Genomic DNA, 20161 nt, shown 5'->3' with positions numbered 1-20161 from the left:
TAAAAATAAATACGAAATACTTTATGATTTGGGGAATTCCTAAGAGTTCTCAGGAACTTCAGTTCCCTATTCCTGAATTCCAAAGTTTAACAGCTGTCAGGAATTTGGAAACACTACCCAAGCCCCCTGCCCAACTGAGCATTTTTCACGTGGTCAGCCAGCTCCTGCAGCCACTGCAGGGCCCCTCGGGGTAGAAGGCTTCCAAGCTTCCTGGAGAAACAGCCAGGCTCCCGCGACACAAAGTTTGCCATCACGACTGAGGAGACACCCAGTGGATGCTCTCCAGCTCCAGAGCACCCTGAGGCTTGGCTGTGAAGGTGACACTAACCACGAGGCAAGAGGGGAGGGCTCCAGTGGCCCCGTGGCCTCGGGCAGGACTTACCGATGGCACTGAGGGCGTGCTTGAGCTCCAGGGCAAAGGCAGTGAGGGGCACGTCCTCCGACACAGGCATGATGGCTACTGTGGAGAGGTTGCTGGCAGGGTTCCCTGTGTCCCACTTGCTGCCGGCGGTGTGCAGCCCGAACTGGTGACCTGCAGAGCACAGGGTTGCATGTCGGCCGGAGGGGCTGGGCTGGCACTGAACAGTCTCTGCGTCTCTGATTGTGTCTGGATGGGGCCAGGACATGAGGGCCTGGGAGCGAGGAAGGGGCCCTGGGGTCTGACCCAGCCTCCTGGACTTCCCGTGCCCACCCCTGGCCACCCCACCTCTCCTGCAGAAGCACCAGGCCATACTCTGAGCACCTCCCGTCTCACATGCTCCAGGACCTCAGTCTGACTGATGAGCATACCGAGCAGAGAATGAGACCCAGAGGAACCCCTGAGAGTCCAGTGTTCCACCAGGTGAGGCCTACCTCCCACTGTGTCTCCACCACGTGCTCTAGAAGCAGTGAGAGCAACCTGGGGATGGGCAGCAGCCTAAACATTGAGTGGCAAGCCAGTGTAGACAGAGCTTCCTGTCACTGAGACCAGGGTTTTCTGTTCTCTAGTGCCTCCCGGGGCCCCTGCCTCCCGGGGCAGCAGAGAAGGGGGCTGCAGGCACGTCCACCCACTGGGTCTCAGTACGAGGTCTCTGGGAGTTTATTTCCAACAGCAGCTGTTCCTTGGCTAGCAGCGCCTCCTGTTTTCACAGGTGTCCCAGGCAGTCTCTGGTCTTCTGCAGCCTGGACTTGCCCAGGGCTGCCTTCCCGGCTCCTAGCCTGTGGCTGCCACACCCCAAGCCCCATGCAGACCCTCCCAACCTCTGATGTGCATGCTGGGCCCAGGCACCAGCCACCCCAGGGCCCAGCTCCTGCCGGACAGGGTCCGTGCCTGACTCTGCTCAGTTCACCCTGGGTGAGGAGAGGCAGTTCCTGAGCAGTGGTGTGTGGGTCCCTGCATGGCCTGACCCAGGAACCAGAGGGGATATAGGACAGCAGGGAGAGGAGGCAGCGCAGAGCCAGACTGGGGCAGGGGAAGGGAAGGCCAGATGCTGGGCAGTGGGAGCACACAGCCCAGCACAGGAGCCCTTCGGCACCAGTTTTCCTGCAGCTCCTCCTCTGTCCTTTCTAGCAACTGGGGTCAGCACTCTCCCACCTCTTGCTAGCCCTGCAAGGCTGTCTCCTAGCTTCCCCAGAGGCACCGGGGGGTTCTGGTGCTGCCCAGGGGAGATGGAGCAGATACATGGCACCTAACTGCTGCCGACAGTTACAAGGGACTCAGAAGGGCACAGAGAGGAGGGCAGACAGGTGGGCTTCGACCCCTGGGAACCACCAGCAATGCAGCCATGCATCCATCCGTCCCCAGTGAAGCAAAGCAGGGTTGGCCCTCCAGGGATATTGTCCAGGGGCTGCAGACATGGTGGAGTAGAGCCCCGACTCCCCACGCCTTGCCCTGGCAAGTAGGGGCGGCACACCTACAGAGCGGGGGGATTGCGGTGAGAAGTGGGATGGACACGGTGAAGTCCCGGGCTCATCTCCGGGTATCCCACACATGAAACCAGACAGAGTTGCACAGTGGAGGCTCTGAGAACAGCCTCCATCCCAACTCCAGGGCGTGCACCACAGGGCAGACCAAAGCAATCCCACAAAGGCCTCCAGAACTGAACCCCATTCAAGTGCAGTAAGAGACAGGACGCACTCTGTGAATATGGGCATACCCACTCTGCTAAAGCAGAAGATTTCATAGAGAACCGGAGCCTCATGATATCATGCCTGAAACCCAGGACATAATTCAAAGTTACCAGTAGGACCCAAAGCCAGGAAAAGCTCTAAAGCTCCACGATGGACAAAATGAGAGCATGTCATAGAGTCTGCAATTCCTCAACAAGGTAAAGCAGTGATCATAAGCTGCAGAACGAGCAGCACAAATGCAGCAACAGACCTTGAAGATGGATCACCAGGAAACTGAACAGTTCAGTTCAGCTGTATGCAGGATGGAGGGAAGCCTGCAGGGCCCACAAGGCCTGGGGATGAGAATGGGGGCCTAGCGTTTGTGTCACTGCCTTTCCAAAGAGGCGAGAGGACAGAGCTGAGAGCATATCTAAAGAAGTGAACACTGAAAACCTCTCAAGTTTGGTAAAAATATACAAACCTACAGATTCAGGAGCATTTAGTCTCTTATAACCAAGGACACAGACAATGTCTTGGACGCAGCCAGAGAGAAAGATGGAACAGACGTGGGACCACGATGCAGCATGGGCCCCGCAGACAGGCTTGGTGACGGGGATTCAGGTGTTTGCAGCCGGCAGACCTCCCCAGAAGGACTGTGCAGGAGGCGCTTCTTGGGATAGAAAGGGCTGCCAGGATGGGCACGGCAGAGCGGTAGATATTCTAGACAATTCTCCACTCGAGCTGCCACAGCACTTTGGTGGCTGGACACGGAGGTTACAGGCTGCGTGAGGGGTGCACTGAGTGCAAGCACAGCTATGGGGGGCCAGGCCAAGGCAGGAGCGGTGCTGAGGCTGCCACTCCCCCCAAAGCTCCAGGAGACCCAATCCTACAGCAGGTACTTCTAAGCACCCTATGAGAATGGACCCCAGAACCACGAGTGATAAATAAGAGCAGAAACCTCAAAAAAGAAAAATGAGGGGTGCCTGGGTGGCTCCATCAGTGAAGTGTCTGCCTTCAGTTCAGGTCATCATGATCTTAGGGTCATGATCCTGGGGTCCCAGGACTGAACCTGCTTCTCCCCCTGCCCCTCCCTGCCCTTTACTCTCTGTCTCAAATAAAATCTTAAAAAAACAAAACAAAACAAAACAAGTTCTCAGGTGGGATGACAAAAACAGGGCCCAACTATATGCTTTCCACAAGAAACCTGCTTCTAACATGACCACACAGGTGGTCGGAGGTGAAAAGAAAAAGGAGACACCACGTGTTGGGTTGTGCCTCCCGTATCTACCCCAGACCCGAGTGTGACCTCATCAGGAAGTAGGGTCTTTGCAGACACAGAGACATGAGCTGTGCCAGAGTCAGGGGGCACTGCCACGCTCTGCTGCCTCTGCCAGGCATGCAGGTCCCCCATCCCTTCCACAAGACACAGTCGCCCAGGTCACTGTGGGGAGACATGGTGCTGCCCTTCCGTGGTGCCCGAGCCAGCCGGGCACGGACTACATACCAGCTAACTAGGGAGTCATGGGATGAGTCGGGGGATTGAAAGACATGCAGAAGGGGAATGGAGGGATGGAGGACACCAGGATGGCCATGAGGCTACAAGGAGGGGCGGAGGGCACCAGGATGGCCAGGGGACTGCTGGGATGGGCAGAGGGCACCAGGGTGGCAGGGGGGCTGCTGGGAGGGGCGGAGGACACTGGATGGCCAGGGGGGCTGCAGGGAGGGACAGAGGGCACCGGGGTGACCAGGGGGCTGCAGGGCTCTGACAGGGGCCCTGGCAGAGGAGGCCACAGGCCAAGGCAGGAGCAGGCAGTTCCAGCCGCTGTTCACCAGGACGGGGGGAGGGGGGGGCGCGAGGGGCGGGGAGTGAAGACTTAACAAAGCACTTGCTCAGAATTGGAGCCAGAAGAGAACACAGAAACTGAGTCCCAGGATCTGGCTCTCCTTCCCTCCCACCTCAGCACACCCATGCCCCTCTGTGCAGCCACGGCCAGGCCATGGGGCAAGGTTCCCAAGAACACACCTGTGCCACTGCCCTGCTGGAGGCTGCCCAGAATCTTCTCACCCAAGAGATGAATCAGCCGAGTCACAACCTGCAGAGAAAGGAAGGAGGCCACACATTTAAACCAAGAAGCACCTTGGATCCATGTTTTCAAAACCAGCATGTCTGGGCTGAGGGCAGTGGTGCCGTTGGCTGGCTTGTCACCAGGAGGTGGGAGCCAATGCTGTGGGATGAGAGGCTGCCCCCCAGAGAGCCCGCTGGGGCCAGCAGGTGTGGGGGGCACACATCCAGTGACCTGGTGCCCGGGCCAGAGTCTCCTTGGTCCTCCAGGGCAGAGGAGCAGCAGGGTAAGCCACGACCACCCCACAGGCAGGCTGGAAAGGGCTTCCACAGAGAAAAAGGGCTCGCTGTGTGCTCCTGGGGGCCTGGCCTGGGCAGGACCCAGGCTGGGTGTCACACAACATCTAGGAAGTAGTACACAGTTGCATCACTACTACATTTTAGAGTCTTAGACAAATTATGCCAAGATATGTCATTTACTTTTATTTTTTTAAAAGAATTTATTTATTTATTGGAGAGAGAGAGTGGGTCACATGGGGCAGGAGGCAGAGGCAGAGGGAGGGGCAGACTCCCTGCTGAGCAGGGAGCCCGACGTGGGGCTCAGTCCCCGGACCCCGGGACCACGACCTGAGCTGAAGGCAGATGTTTCGTTGATGGAGCCCCTAGAAGCCCCTGTAATTTACTTTTAAATACCTTTGTATAAAAATAAAGTGAGTTAAATTTTTTGGTTGCTCAGGTCCACAGGTGACAGGAGATGTACCCCTGCACCGAAAGCCCAGCGCTGGCAGTCCAGGACTCCGTATGAAAAGAGAAGCTGGAGTCAGCTTCAGGGAAACAACCAGAAAGCAGATAAATTTGATGCTGCTTCTCCTCCTCTCGGGCTAGCTGCCCACCTGTCAACAGCCATGGGCTGTGGGGCTCAGACCTGAGGCTCCCGGAACCAGTGGCCCCTGCAAACTGACTCAGCTGGAGTCAAAGACCCATACAAGAGGCCAAGGAGGGATCCCTGGGTGGCGCAGCGGTTTGGCGCCTGCCTTTGGCCCAGGGCGCGATCCGGGAGACCCTGGATCGAATCCCACGTCGGGCTCCCAGTGCATGGAGCCTGCTTCTCCCTCTGCCTGTGTCTCTGCCTCTCTCTCTCTCTGTGTGACTATCATAAGTAAATAAAAATTAAAAAAAAAAAAAAAAAGAGGCCAAGGAAACCGTCCCCATTTTAGGATGTGAGACAAAAGAACGATTTGAACAGTGGTCCAACCAGAAGCTACAAAGGAGTCTGGTTTGTATATAACTAATGCAGCATCAAACTGTTCACTGGAGCTAACGAAAACAACACACGTTACTACGGAAAAGTTTACAGTACACAATAGGTGACCCCACCCTCCCTTCACCTGCTGCAATCCCTTATTTCACACGCACACCTGAAAATGTCTGAAGCCAATCCCAAACATGGTATTTCATCCATTGATATTTGAATCTGTATCTCTAAAGACAAGAGCCTTTAAAAACACACTCATGATATAACTGTCACAATTACAAATTCACAGTCATTCTCATTAAAGCTAATTTAAAAATATAAAAAAATAATTCTACATCAAGCGAAAGAGGTTCAAAACAAGCCCATGAACACATGGAAAGGTCCATAACATGTCTAGTCATCAGGGGATGTCTTCCTACAAGAACCACTTAGCACCATAGGAGCGCAGCCACACACGCGCTGGCCATAAAGCCGCACAGCCACATGGGGGACCTGTTGGCAGTCTCTGAGAAAGTTTAACACACGTCTGCCCTCTGGCCCAGCAACGCCACTCTCAGGTAGCTCTGAGGAGAAATGAAAAATGTTCCATAAAGGGCAGCCCCGGTGGCTCAGCAGCTTAGCGCCACCTTCAGCCCAGGGCGTGATCCTGGAAACCTGGGATTGAGTACCACATCGGGCTCCCTGCATGGGGCCTGCTTCTCTCTCTGCCTGTGTCTCTGCCTCTCTGTCTCTGTGTCTCTCGTGAATAAATAAATAGAATCTTTTAAAAAAAAAAAAGGTTCCATAAAAACTTTGCTAGCAGCCTCTCCATGACGGCCTCACACTGGGAACCACCGAATATCCATGGTCAGGAGGACAGGTGAGCAGGGTGGAGCACACTGGATACTACTTCGCAGTAAAAAGAACATGCCAATGAGACACAGACCTCAGATATCATGACAGGCAACAGAAACCAGACAGAAAATACTGTGTCCACATTATTTCATTTACGTGAAATGCAAGAACAGACAGAGTGAAGAGTGGTTGGGATGGGGATACTGGCTGGCAGCAGTCCCTTGTGGGGCCCCCTGTGCTGGAGGGCACATGCAGCCTGGCTGCTCTGAGCTCACGGCCACTGTTCTGGGTGGTGGTCAGCCTGGCAGCAGCCAGTGTGTGATGGAGAAGCAGCAGGACAGGCTGCAGGCTCCTGGGAATGCAGATGGGGAACGTCTGTGGACCCCAGGGAGTGGGTGTGAGTAGAGAGTCTGTTTATGGGTCCACCAGGGAGAAGATGTGCAGAAGAGGAAGGCGCCTGGCTCGCCCTCGCTCCCAGTGAACCCAGAGCTCCTGGCATACATCCGGCCCCAGCCACCACCATGACCATCCTGCCATTCACTAGGGTCTCCACAATTAATTGTGGTTTAATAATTTGCCAGCGCTGGGCTGAAATTCCTTAAACAGACTAATCAAATACATAGTTTTCATAGTTGATTTACTGACATGTAGACTATTTGCAGCTACAGCACTAAGAGAATATTGTTTTTTCTGTCCTTGTCAAGTTTTTATATTAAAGTCAAATTAGAATTAATTTCATAAAATGAACTGGGGGATTTTCTATGTGTTCTAAAGCAGAGAGGTCAGCAGGACAGGTGCACATGGTGCCAGTGAGGAAAGAACAGGCTGTCTCTTCTCTCAGGTGGCCCTGCAGCTGATCCTTCTCCCAACCCCGAGCTCAGAGGTTCTCCTGTTTCCTCGGCTGCACACCTACTACCTCAAAGCAGGGAGGCAAATGCCAGACAACCAGCCAGCTAACGGCCCCAGAAATAAAAGAGACTCCCCTCATTTTCTGCTAGGACCGATGGCCACTGGCCCAAGATCCTTCTCCAAATGCCCAGTTCACCTTCCCCAAGATGCAGAGCAAGAGGCCCCTGCTGGCTCCTCACTTGGGATAGGCCAGGAGGGCTTCACTTGCTGGGTCCTTGTTTCTCCCTCCTACCTCCTGGCACTGCCCAAGGCACCTGCCCCAAGGCCCTACCCCCATGTGCTGGTCCACGCTGACACTTCCTTTAAAACGTGCAGCCTTGGGTGGGTGGCTCAGTGGTTGGGCATCTGCCTTTGGCTCAGGTCGTGATCCCGGGATCCTGGGATCGAGTCTCATATCGGGCTCCCCACAGGGAGCCTGCTTCTCCCTCTGCCTGTGTCTCTGCCTCTCTCTGTCTCTCTCACGAATAAATAAATAAAATCTTTTTAAAAAATTAAGTAAAATAAAATAAAACATGCAACATGCCTGCTGTAGGTCACCTCAGTGTGTCCCTCACTCTGGTACTGACAAGGATGCAGCTCAGGGCCCAATAATTCCCAGGTCGTGGTCTGGATGTCCTGCTTCCCTAGGTAGTATGCAACAGGAGCGCTTACCTGTGGGTACCTGCGTTTAATGGATGTCAGGGCTCCTGCCGGAAGCTTGGCCAGCTCGGAGTCCCGAACAGCATGCACTGTGGTTGCCCTGGCCTGGTGGGTGAGCGTCTCCACCTGAGGAAGAGCAGCTGGGGAGGCACTGCCATGCGGCTCACACGCTCCAGTCCTGCAGGCCGGGCTGGCTGCACTCTGGACCCAGCCAGAAGGCAAAGCCCACAGCAGCCCTTCTGGCCACAGTGTACAGGTGGGAATGGGAGGGAAAGGTGCTGGAGCAGCCAGCCCTGCGCTGCTGGAGAAGCATCTGTGGGAGCTTGTAAGGGGGCACAATGACTGCAGCACTGGAGCCAGCCAGACAGGCCAGGCCGGCAGGCACCAAGCAGAGGCCTGGCCGCCGCCATCCCTCAACCAGGGGGCATGTTCTCCTGGCCGCAGTGAAGGTGCTGTTCCAGGTGCCCAGCCAGCTACTGTCCCTGCAGACCTTCCCCAGTGTCAGCTCCACCCCAGGGCTGCATCTTGGGCATAGAGCAAGCAAGTCAGCCCCCCCCAGGAAAGGAGTGCCTCAGATGAGGGGAAAGAGCCTTCCTCAGGTCATGTCCAGGGCTCCCTCCCCACATCCAGGTAATGGGCTGGCAGTCACCCCAGTGCAGGGCACGGGGAAGAGGGACCTTGGCCCTACCACACCAATGAGGTCTCCACGGCCATACTCCCCAGCCAGCCGCTTTTTGCCATCGTCCTTCCGGATGACAGAGCGTAGCCGGCCACTAAGGACGATGTAGGTACAGTCTGACTTGTCCCCCTGCCTGCGGGGACAGAGGGACAGAGGCTGTTGGGAGCCGAGGGCCCAGGACAGGAAACCCACCACCATCTGAGGTGGGAAAAAAAAAGAAAGAACCCAATCTTCTCACTCTATTTTTGTTTTGGAAAATACAGTTACTTTCCATTAAAAAATATATATGCTAATATGTAAAAGACTTATTGTGATTTTTAAGTAAATCATTAAATATTTTAAATGTCCTTAGTTTTGGGGGCACCTGGTGGTTCAGTCAAGTGTCTGCCTTGAGCTCAGGTCATGACCTCGGGGTCCTGGGATCGAGCCCCACATCAGGCTCCCTGCTTAGCAGGGAGTCAGTGTCTCCCTCTTCCCTCTGCTCCCATACCCCCTGCTCATGCTCTGTCTCTCACTTTCTGTCTCAAATAAATAAAATGTTTTAAAAATAAAAAAATAAAATGTTCTTAGTTTTAATTTTCAATGGCATGTAAATTGGTAGTTATGACCATGTCTGTGTGACCCTGGGTGCAGGCGCTGCTGTGACATGGAGCTAAGGGTGCCCAGACAAGGTCACATTCGGCATGTGACCACCTTCATAAATGCCGTATTAGCATCACTTCCACTGGGCCATCTCAGAACACAGCGTGGATTTGCACAGAATGACAGGAAAAGCGTGTCTGAGGGTGTGCACTCGCAAACAGGCGGGAGGAGGGGCATGGAGCACATGGAGTGGTGACCTCAGGGGGCTGAGCTGCACTGTCTTCTCCCCTCTTCCCAGGGACCAGCACACCTGAGGGCCGCACCTGTACACCGCGCGCCCGGCCTCCACCTCCATCCAATCTAGTGCGAAGTCGATCTGCCGCACAAAGGATGACACTCGCTTCACCACAGTGTGTGCAACGCCCAGGACGACAGTCGGCTGCTTTCGCATGATTCTGTGGAGCCAGCCCCGAGTTAGTCCTGGCCCACCACGACCTCCAGCCAATCCCACCAGTTCTGACCCTTCCCTCTAGGCCACAGCACTTGAGAGTTGGCAGGACCCACAGCCCCATTTATCAAATGGTGATGCCACGTAGCAAGTGACAGACACAGGCCCAGAGCGGGACAGAGCTCGGTGCCCTCTCAGCCACTGCTCCATCATAGCCCATGATGCCCAGGGGCCCGCAGCTCTGGGAGAGCCCAGGAGCCTCCTGCCAGAGCACAGGCCTCACAGGAGGGCTTGACCCCGGCAGTGGGATGCAGAGACCTTGTCCCTATGATGCACCATCAAGTCCAGAGCAGGTGAGGAAGGGCTGAGTGGGGGCACCAGAGTGGGGGTGGGGCCAAGGTCAGGGGCAGCGACCACACGGGGCCTTGGGCTAAGAAAGGGACTGGGTCAATCCCGGGCACGACAGGGTCACTGGTGGGCTCTGGCTCCCTGGTCGCCGTATGTGAACAGGCTGCTAGGGGTGAGGGCAGAAGCAGGGAGGTGGTCGGCGCAAGGGCTGCAGCTACACGGGGGCCACTCTGGGATGCAACTAGAGTGATGGGCATACAAGAGTCAGCAGTCACAAAGACAAAAGTCAGAGCGGGAGCAAAGTGTGTGTGTGTGTGGGGGGGACATGTGGCTCAGTTTTGGACGACAGAATGAGGAAACCCCTGCATCCCAGGGGACATCAGGACAGCAGCTGACACACAAGCCTGACCCCAGGAGTGACGTTTGTGGGGAGATGTGAATTTGGTACATAAAGGCCCAGGATTGGGTGAAACTGTTTAGGACAGCAGTCGGACCACCTCTATAGGGCAGGAGCTGCCTGCACCAGGGGGCTTAGGTTGTGAACACACGCAGATGCCTGTGAACACATGCAGACGCATGCAAACACATGAAGACACATGGGAACACAAGCAGACACATGTGAACAGATGCAAACACATGCACACACACACCAACACATGTGAACACATGCAGACGCATGCAAACACACACACACACTGACATGCACACACAGAGACACACGCGAACATATGCAGATGCACGCAGGGTAGTCAGGCAGCACACAAGGCCTAGCCTCCCTCAGCGGGCTCAAGACTATCTGGGCCTGGACAAACTGGATGGGGCTGAGGAGAATCTGTATCCAGGTACAGGGAGGCCTGAGTGTCTTCCTGAGCAGCCAGCATCCTCCTGGTGTCCAGAGGTAGCAGGCACGGGGGCCACCCCGCAGCGTGACACCCCCTTCCTGCTCCATCACCCTTCTCCCTGGGACTCCCATGTCATGTGTGAGTAGGGCCTGAGGCCGGACCCTGAGGGGCCCAATGGGGGTCCCATAGCCGCCACCAGCTGCACAGGGGTCCCCGGGCTGGCCTGACCTCACGGCAGGTTGGGGCCCAGCAGAGACTCACTCATAGAAGTGTGCCTTGGAGATGGAGAGGAAGCTGCAGTCCCTGTTGGCCTTGATGGTGAAGATGAGGGGCTCTCCTGTGAGCACAGCCAGCTGGCCCACTATCTCCCCGGGGCGCACCACAAACAAACAGGTGTCCTCCTCGCTGTCAATCTTCCGCTGGTACACGTGCAGCAGCCCCGAAACCACGAAGAGGATGTTCACGTCCTGACCAGACAAGGGGTGTGGGCTGGAGACCCCTGACCTGGCATGCAGCTCGCAGCACACAGCATCCAGCTTGCAGCACCCAGCACCCAGGAGGTCAGCACTGCAGTCTGTGGGGGCTCCAGGAGCCCCACACCTCTCCTGTGCCTGCTCTCCCTCACAGCACTGATCCAGGCACAGTCTCCCCTGGAAAGTGTCAGCAGCGTCCACGGTCTTATTGTTTGACGACCAATTATAGGAGGTTGATTCTTCAGTGGCAGAGGCCCATCCCTCCCCCGGCACCTCCGTACATAATGTCCCACATGAACAGGTTACTGGCTCCACGTTCACAGAGGAAGGAAAACGCAGACTGTCCCTTGAAGGCGGCCTACAGCCCACACATCAGGGGGCCTGTGCCCAGGCTGGGCCACAGGGAGGCCGCCTCCTTGGCACCCCACCTGACACTGGCTAGAGCTCTGGGCAGCCCTGGTCACTGCTCCCTCCGACCATGGCCTTTTGCTTACCTGGTCTCCCTGCCTCGACACCACTGTTCCCCCCGGCACATGGAGAAGGGTCACCCGGCCATCCAAGAGCGAGGGGTCCTAAAAACAGGAATGCAGGGATCAACACAAGGAGGCAGCCCTGGTCCTCACAAGGAACACGGACACCCTTGGAGAACCACTGCCAAGGCGGACCCCTGCACAGCCAACACCGGTGCTGTAGGCACAAGACACCCAGTCATGAGGCCCCACAGTCTTGTGAGCTTTACATCCAGGAGCTCAAGTTGGTTCTCACAGGAAAGAGCAGAGGAAAATGCTATTGGGTCTCTGGCACTGGGAGGGAAAGCCTGCCATCAGGGGAAACTGTTCCAGCAGAGCCTCGCCCGCTGGGGTTCTTCAGGGCCCTGCTAACCAGGGGAGGGGAGTCGGGGTGACAGGAGCATGATCCAGATGCATGGCCCTTGCTGGACACAGACCAATGGCTCCCCAAGTCTTGCGCCACATCACTCGACATCTGCTGACTGCAGTGCCTTCTTTTTTCATTAATTATAACTTTAATATAACAAATGTTATTAAAAGCATCAATTCAAAACCATGAACCTTTTCAAAATACCCAGGGTTGTTATAAGGTCAGTTGGCAGAAATGAGCCAAGTGCTGGGATGTGGAGTCAGGGTACAGTGACCTCCTGAGCAAGGAAGATGCCCCTTCTCTTCTGCTCCAGCCCAGAGCCCTGAGAGCCTGAGCAGAGGAGCTCAAGGGCCTTGTAGCAGGTCTCACTCATCCTGTGCTTCCACAGAGGCCTGGAAAGCAGGCCTGGGAAGCTGTTGTACCCTCTGCAGCCAGGCAGGAAGTCACAGGTTGGACCCCAGGTCCCACACCCCTGCTTGGCTGGGGTAGGCCTCTCAGCTCCCCTTCTATCTGGCCCCAGTTAGCGGGCTGAGAAGCTAAGCTTCTGTGGGGCTGAGAAGACACTGGGCCCAACCCCAGCTGTCCCCTGCCTGGGTCATGCTAGGGAAGCAGAGGGAGACTGCAGTTCCTTTGACATGGGATGTCATGCCCAGCCATCGAGAAACCGCCACAAGGTACATGGCAAGGCAAAACACAAACATTGAGGAGACAGAGCAGCATCAGAACCAGACTCGGACCTGTGGGAATGCTCAGACCAGAATTTTAAATAATCGTGGTTCACAGAGGCTGGGAGCCCTACAGATACAGGAGACAGCACACAAGAACACATGGGCCGTGTGAGCAGGGATGTGGAAATCCTGAGAACCAGAGGCAAGAGCAGAGCAGCAGAAACGAGGCCATTGATGAGCTCCTTAGCAGATGGGACTTGCTGAGCAGTCTCGACACCTGAGGACACCCTGAAACTGAAAAGCAAGCAAGCAAACGAAACTGACAACCACGGACCAGGATGTCCAAGGACTGCAGGACAAATGCACCCCACAGGACAAACGCCAAACACCCTAGCATATACACCATCTTCACACTACAGAAAATCAAAGATGAAGATTCTGAAAGAAGCCAGAGGGAAGAAACACCTGATATAATGAGGAACAAAGATAACAGTGATAACTGACTCCTCAGAGGACACATGAGCACGGAAAGAGTAAACCCGATATTTAAAGTTTTGAGAGAGAAAAACACACCAACCTAGAGTTCTGTACCCAGTGAAATTATCCTTTAAATGTGAGGGAGCAATAAAGATGCTGACATGAGAACTGGGGACCCTGCTCAGCAAATCTGCCTTGTAAGATGTTCAAAGTTCCTCAGACAGAAGGAAAGTGGTGAAGGTCAGAGCCGAGGGGAAGGAGAGCACAGGAGGAGAACTCAGTGAAGGCCAAATAAACACTTTTGTTCTTCTTCTTCTTCTTCTTTTTGGTAAGATTTTATTTTAAGCAATGTCTACACTCAGTGTGAGGCTTGAACTCACAGCCGTGAGATCCAGAGGCGAATGTTCCCGATGGAGCCAGGCCCCCGCCCCCTTCTGACTCTTAGTTGATCTTTGATGTGGTGGCGCAGCAATGCTATATACTTGGTGGTGTAGGCTATGGCGACCTAAAGGGTGGTAGGTCAGGATTATGTGGTTCCAAGTTCTCATGCTCCAGGAAGCAGCACAAGGCTTCAAAGGAAAGCTCCCTGTTTCCCTACAACTAAACAGGTCTGACTCCACGCTGTGGGTGCAGCCAGGCAGGTCTCCAGCTGTCTCTCTGCAACACCTGCTGGGCCACCTGCAAGTCAGCTCAGTTCCAACCTCACAGGTTAGGGGCTCGTCCCACTGGCCTGCCCCCACCTCAGATGCCAGCCCTACCTAGAGGGTCCCAGGGTGTGCATCTGACCACCTGGTTGTAAACTGGAGGTTCTCACAGCCCCTGCTTCAAGTTCACAGGACTCAGGGAAACATATATGTGTTGTCGTGGGTTTGTCATAAAGGGTATGAGTCAGGAACATCCCAGTGGTAGTGTTGCTGAGGGCAGGGCACGGGGGTGAGGCAGGGGAGCTCCTGAGCCCTCTCTGGGTGCACCACCCACCCCACGTGGGTGTATTCTCCCGCCTGGAAGTTCTCCAAAGCCCATGCTTGAGGGACTTCTGTGGCAGCGTCATCACGTAGGTGTGATGGATGATTAGCTTAGTCTGCAGCCCCTCTCCCCTCTCTGAAGGATGGGGGTAGGGCTGAAAGTGCCAAGCTTCTGGCTGTGGCCTTGTTGTTCTGATGACCAGCCCCATCCAGAGTCATGTCAGGAGCTGTATCAGGAGCCATGGGCAGAGACCAATACATATATTTATTATCATGTCAGTATAATTTGAAAGTGGACTAGGGTTAGGTGTAAGTGTATCTTGCAAATTTAAGACAAAAAGGAAAAAAGAACTATATAACAGGCAAGCTGAAAAAGGAGAAAAAAACATATCATGTAAAATGCCCAATTAAAATCACAGAAACCAGAAAAAGAATGGTAGACAAAAATAACAAAAAACAAGGGCAACAAACAGAAAACTATAACCAGTGTGGTAGATAGTGACCCAACTATATCAATAATCACCTAAACATCAATCGTCTGAATGCATCAATTAAAAGGCAAAGATTGTCAGACTACAACTACACGTTGTCTCCAAGAAACCTACCTTAGATGTGAAGACACACATAGACTGAAAGATGATGCGCAGAGAAAGACTGTTATTACTAATCATACTAAGCCAGGGCAGCTATATTGATGAAGCAGACTCCAGATAAGGAAGATTAGCAGGGATGACAGGCATCACCCGGTGATAAAGGGTCAGTTCTCGATGATGTCACAACCTAGTACACAACATGTGCATGCCTGAAACAGAGCATTAACCTGCAGGAGACACAGACAGACAGAACTGCAGGACACACAGATGGAGTCAGTATGACAGCTGAAGACTTTCCTCCTCTGTGTCAGAAACACACAGACCCAGCAGCAGAATATCCGTTGGGACACCACTGATCTCAACAGAACCCCCAACAACAGGGCATAATTCATATCTATGAGTTACTTCATATAAAAGAGCAGTTTTCCCACAGAACATTCACCTACATAGCCTTATACTAGGCCAGAAACCCTGTCTTCAAAAATTTAAGAAAATACAAATCATACAATGTCTGCTCTCAGAGCACAGCGGAATGAAACTAGAAATCTTAACATAAAGATAACTGGAAGATCCAAAAATACTTGGAAATTAAACATACTTCTTTTTTTTAGATTTTTTTGAAAAGTAATCTCTACACCCAATGTGGTGCTCGAACTTACAATTCTGAGGATCAAGAACCGGATGCTCAACCCACTGAGCCACCCAGGCACCCCTAAACAACACACTTTTTAAAAAGATGTTCATTTATTTATTTTGGGGGGGAGCAGAGGGAAAGAAGCAGGCTCCCTGCTGAGCAGGGTCCCCGACATCACTGCATCCCACAACCCTGAGATCATGACCTGACCCTAAACCAAGTGTCAGATACTCAACGTACTGAGCCACCCAGGTGCCCCATAAACAGACTTCTAAACAACATGTAAGTCAAAGAAGAAAACGCAAGAGAAATTAAAACTTTTTTTTTTTGACTAAGAGAAAATGAAAACACAACTCAAAATTTGTGGAATCCAACAAAAGCAGCACATAGGGGGAAACTGATAGTGCTGATTGCACAGATTAGAAAAGAAGATCCAATACCAATACCAGTAATTTAAGTTTCCACATTATAAAATTAGGGGAGAAAAGCAAATTGCAAGTTGGCAGAAGAAAAGAAACAGTAAAAATTAGAGCAGAAATCAATGAGTTGAAAATAGGAAATCAATAGGGAAAATCAACAAAACCAAAAGCCAGTTCATTGAAAATATCTATAAAAAAATCAATAAGCCCCTAGCCACACTAAGAGAAAGAGAATACAAATTATTAATATCAGAAATGAAACACTACAGACGTCCAGTAAAGTAAAAGGATAATAAAGGAATACTACGAATAACTCTATGCTCAACAATTGGGTAACCTAGATGAAATGAGCCCATGCCTTGAAAGACACAATCCACCAAAATTCATGCAAGAAAAGAAACTAACTGAATAAGCCTATATCTATTAAGATATTTAATCAGCAATTGATAACCTTCCAAAACAGAAAGTACCAGGCCCAGATGGGCTGGTTTACCAGTAGATTCTACCAGATATTTAAGGAAGAAATTTTATCAATCCTTTATAGGGGCGCCTGGGTGACTCAGCTGGTTCAGAGTCTGCCTTTGGCTCAGGTCATGACCTCAGGGTCCTAGGATTTAGCCCCACTGGGGCTCCCTGCTCAGTGGGGAACCTGCTTCTCCCTCTTCCCCCCCTGTTTGTGCTCTCATCTCTCTCTTTCTCAAGTAAATAAATATTTAAAATTTTTTTTCTACGGTCTTCCAGAAAATAGAAGCAATTCTTCTCAGCTCATTCTATGAGGCCAGCATTTCCCTAATACCAAAACCAGACAAAGACATTACAAGAAAACAGTATCTCTCAGGAACACAGATGCAAAATTTCTCACAAAGCATTAGCAAATCATATCCAACAACAAATAAAAACAATTATACACAGCAACCAAGTGGGATTTGTCCCAAGTAGGCCAGGCTGGTCCAACATTTGAAAATCAACTAATATAATTCATCTCATCAACAGACTAAAAAAGAAAAATCACATGGTCATAACAATAGGTGTAGAAAAAGCATCTGACAAGATCCAACCCCCATTCATCATAAAAACTCTCAGTAAACTAGGAATAAAGGGGAACTTTCTCAACTTGATAAAGACTATCCACAAAAAACCTACGGCTCACATCACCTCATCTTAATGATGAGAAACTTGAAGTTTTCCTGCTAAGATCAGGTACAAGGCAAGGATGTTGCCACTCACTACTCCTCTTCAACATTGAGCTGGAAATCCTTGATAATATGATAAGGCAAGAAAAGGAAATCATACAGATTGGGAAGAAAGACATAAAACCATTTTTGTTCTCAGATGATATGATAATCTATATAGAAAATTCAAAAGAATCAAGAAAAATACTCTGCAACTAATAAGCAATTACAGCAAGGCTGCAGGTTGCAAGGTTAATACACAAAAGTCAATTGCTTTCCCATATACCAGAAAGGAACAAGTGGAATTGAAATTAAAAACACAACAATATTTACATTATCATCCCCCAAATGTAATACTTAAGTATAAACCTAAAAAAGATACATGGGGAAAACTACAAAAATTTAATAAAATAATTCATAGAAATAATTGGAGAAATATTCCATGTTCGTGGATGGGAAGACTGAGTATTGTCATGATGTCAGTTTTTCCCAACTTAATTTATAGATTCAGGGCAATCTCAGTAAGTTATTTGGTAGATATCAATAAACTGATTCTAAAGTTTATATGGAGAAGCAAGAGTCCCTGAAGAGCCAACACCTCAATAGAGAAGTACAACAAAATTAGAGGTCCGACACTTCTCAACTTCAAGACTCACTATAAAGCTACAGTTATCAAGACAGTGTGGTATTGGTGAGATGTTGACAAAGAGATCAATGGAACAGAACAAACGACCCAAAAATATATCAATAAACCCAAAAATATAAATAGAGTAAACTGATCTTTGACACAGGAGTAAACTGATCTTTGACACAGGAGTAAACTGATCTTTGACATAGGAGCAAAGGCAATAAAATGAAGAAAAGAAAGCCTTTTCAACAAATGGTATGAGAACGACTGGACATCTACATGCAAAAAATGGATCTAGACACAGACTTTATGCCCTCAAAAAAAGGAACCCCAAATGGATTACAGCCATAATTGCAAAATGCAAAATAAAACTCCTAGAAGATAATGCAGGAGAAAATGTACATGATCTTGAGTTGGGTAATGACTTTTATTTATTTTTTAAAGCATTTTTTAAAAATTTCATTTATTTATTCATGACACACACACACACACACACACACACAGAGGTAGAGACACAGGCAGAGGGAGAAGCAGGCTCCATGCAGGGTGCCTGACGTGGGACTCGATTCCAGGTCTCCAGGACCACGACCTGGGCCAAAGGTGGCGCTAAACCGCTGAGCCACCTGGGCTGCCCTGGCAATGACTTTTAGATATGACACCAAAGGCACACTCTTATAAAGGAAAGAATTTATAAGCTGGACTTCATTAAAATAAAAAAATTCTGGCTGGGCACCTGGGTGGCTCAGCAGTTGAGCGTCTGCCTTCAGCTCAGGGCATGATCCCAGGGTCCTAGGATCAAGTCCTGCATCGGGCTCCCCGCAGGGAGCCTGCTTCTCCCTCTACCTGTGTCTCTGACTCTCTCTCTGTGTCTTTTGTGGATAAACAAAATCTTAAAAATAAATAAACAAATAAATAAATGAATAAATTCTGCTCTGTGAAAGACACTGTCAAGAGAATAAAGAAACAATCCACAGATAGGAGAAAATATTTGCAAAAAACACATCTGATAAAGGACTTGCTATCCAAAACAAAGAACTCTTATTATTTTTAACGATTTATTTATTTATTCATGAAAGACACACACACAGAGAGGCAGAGACAGAGACAGAGAGAGAAGCCGGCTTCCTGTGGGGAGCCTGATGTGGGACTCGATCCTAAGACTCCAGGATCACACCCTGGGGCAAAGACAGATGCTCAACCACTGAGCCACCCAGGCATCCCCAAAACAAAGAACTCTTAAAACTCAACAATAAGGAAACAAACAACCCAGATAACAAGTGGGCCAAGACCTTATCAGATTCCTTACCAAAGAAGACATACAGATGACAAACCAGCACACGAAGGCATGCTCCATATGATACGCTGTCAGGGAAATGCAAATTAAAACAACCATGATACACTACTGCACACCTATCAGAAGGGACACAATCCATTCACGTACACAACACTGACAACATCAAGTGCTGGTGAGGATGCGGGGCAGCAGGAATTCTCATGCAAGGTCAGGGACGTACACCATGGTGCAGCCACTCTGGAAAATGGTTTGGCGGCTTCTTGCAAAACTAAACACACTTTAATTATAAAATACAGCCCTTGCACCTCTCACTATTTACTCAAATGAGTTGGCAATGCAGGCACATGTGCACATGTAGAGCAGCTTTATTTATAATGGCCAAAACTTGGGATCCCTGGGTGGCTCAGCAGTTTAGTGCCTGCCTTCGGCCCAGGGCATGATCCTGGAGTCCCAGGATTGAGTTCCACATTGGGGTCCCTGCATGGAGCCTGCTTCTCCCTCTGCCTGAGTCTCTGCCTCTCTCTCTGTCTCTCTCGGTATCTCTCCTGAATAAATTAATAAAATAAACGAATAAAAAATATATTTTTATATATTTATAATATTTTATAGGTTAAGCATCTGTCTTCAGCTAAGGGCGTGATCCCAGAGTCCCAGGATTGAGTCCCGCGTTAGGCTCCCTGCATGGAGTCTGCGTCTCCCTCTGCTTGTGTCTCTGCCTCTCATGAATAAATAAATAAAATCTTTAAAAAAAAAACATATATATATATAAAATAGTCAAAACCTAGAAGCATCCAAGATATATGTGAATGGATAAATAAACCATGGTTCATTCCAGACAATGGAATGCTATTGAGTGCTAAAAAGAAACAAGCTCTCAGGTCATGAGAAGACATGAAGGAACCTTAAATGAGTAACAGCAAGTAAAGGAAGCCAACGTGAAAAGGTGATACAGCGTGTGATTCAACAACATCGTGGAAAAGGCAAAACTATGGAGACAGCAGAAGATAGGTTGGGAGGATGAACAGGTGGAGCAGAGGATTCTTAAGGTTGTGAACTGCTTGCATGAAGCTGTCCCCAAGGACACGTGTCACCACGTGTTCGTCCAAACCCACAGAAAATACACCACCAAGAGAGCCTTAAGGTCATGCCAGGGACCTTGATTACTGTAGGTTCCTCTGCTGTGATGAACGCACCACCTGGAGGGAGTGTTAGTACCGGGAGAGGCTGTATGTGGCGGGGGCAGGGGCAGGGGGTAAAACAAATCTGCGCATTC

General features: G+C 50.8%; 1 protein-coding gene across 5 annotated transcripts in view; it reads right to left on the bottom strand.

The window, feature by feature from the left end:
- PNPLA7 (patatin like phospholipase domain containing 7) overlaps positions 1-20161 on the bottom strand; it is a 64663-nt gene that overhangs the window by 21221 nt on the left and 23281 nt on the right. For all 5 annotated transcript variants that reach the window (XM_038548592.1, XM_038548594.1, XM_038548595.1 and 2 more), the window contains 7 exons: positions 11654-11731; positions 10948-11153; positions 9372-9503; positions 8476-8599; positions 7800-7913; positions 4112-4181; positions 383-532 (listed from right to left, as the gene is read on the bottom strand). In XM_038548592.1, the coding sequence (XP_038404520.1) occupies positions 383-532; positions 4112-4181; positions 7800-7913; positions 8476-8599; positions 9372-9503; positions 10948-11153; positions 11654-11731 (874 nt within the window). The remainder of the gene's footprint in view (positions 1-382; positions 533-4111; positions 4182-7799; positions 7914-8475; positions 8600-9371; positions 9504-10947; positions 11154-11653; positions 11732-20161) is intronic.

The sequence above is a fragment of the Canis lupus genome, chromosome 9, assembly GCF_011100685.1.
Source record: "Canis lupus familiaris isolate Mischka breed German Shepherd chromosome 9, alternate assembly UU_Cfam_GSD_1.0, whole genome shotgun sequence".
NCBI classification, from domain to species: domain Eukaryota; kingdom Metazoa; phylum Chordata; class Mammalia; order Carnivora; family Canidae; genus Canis; species Canis lupus.
This window is presented reverse-complemented; position numbering and strand designations above follow the sequence as displayed.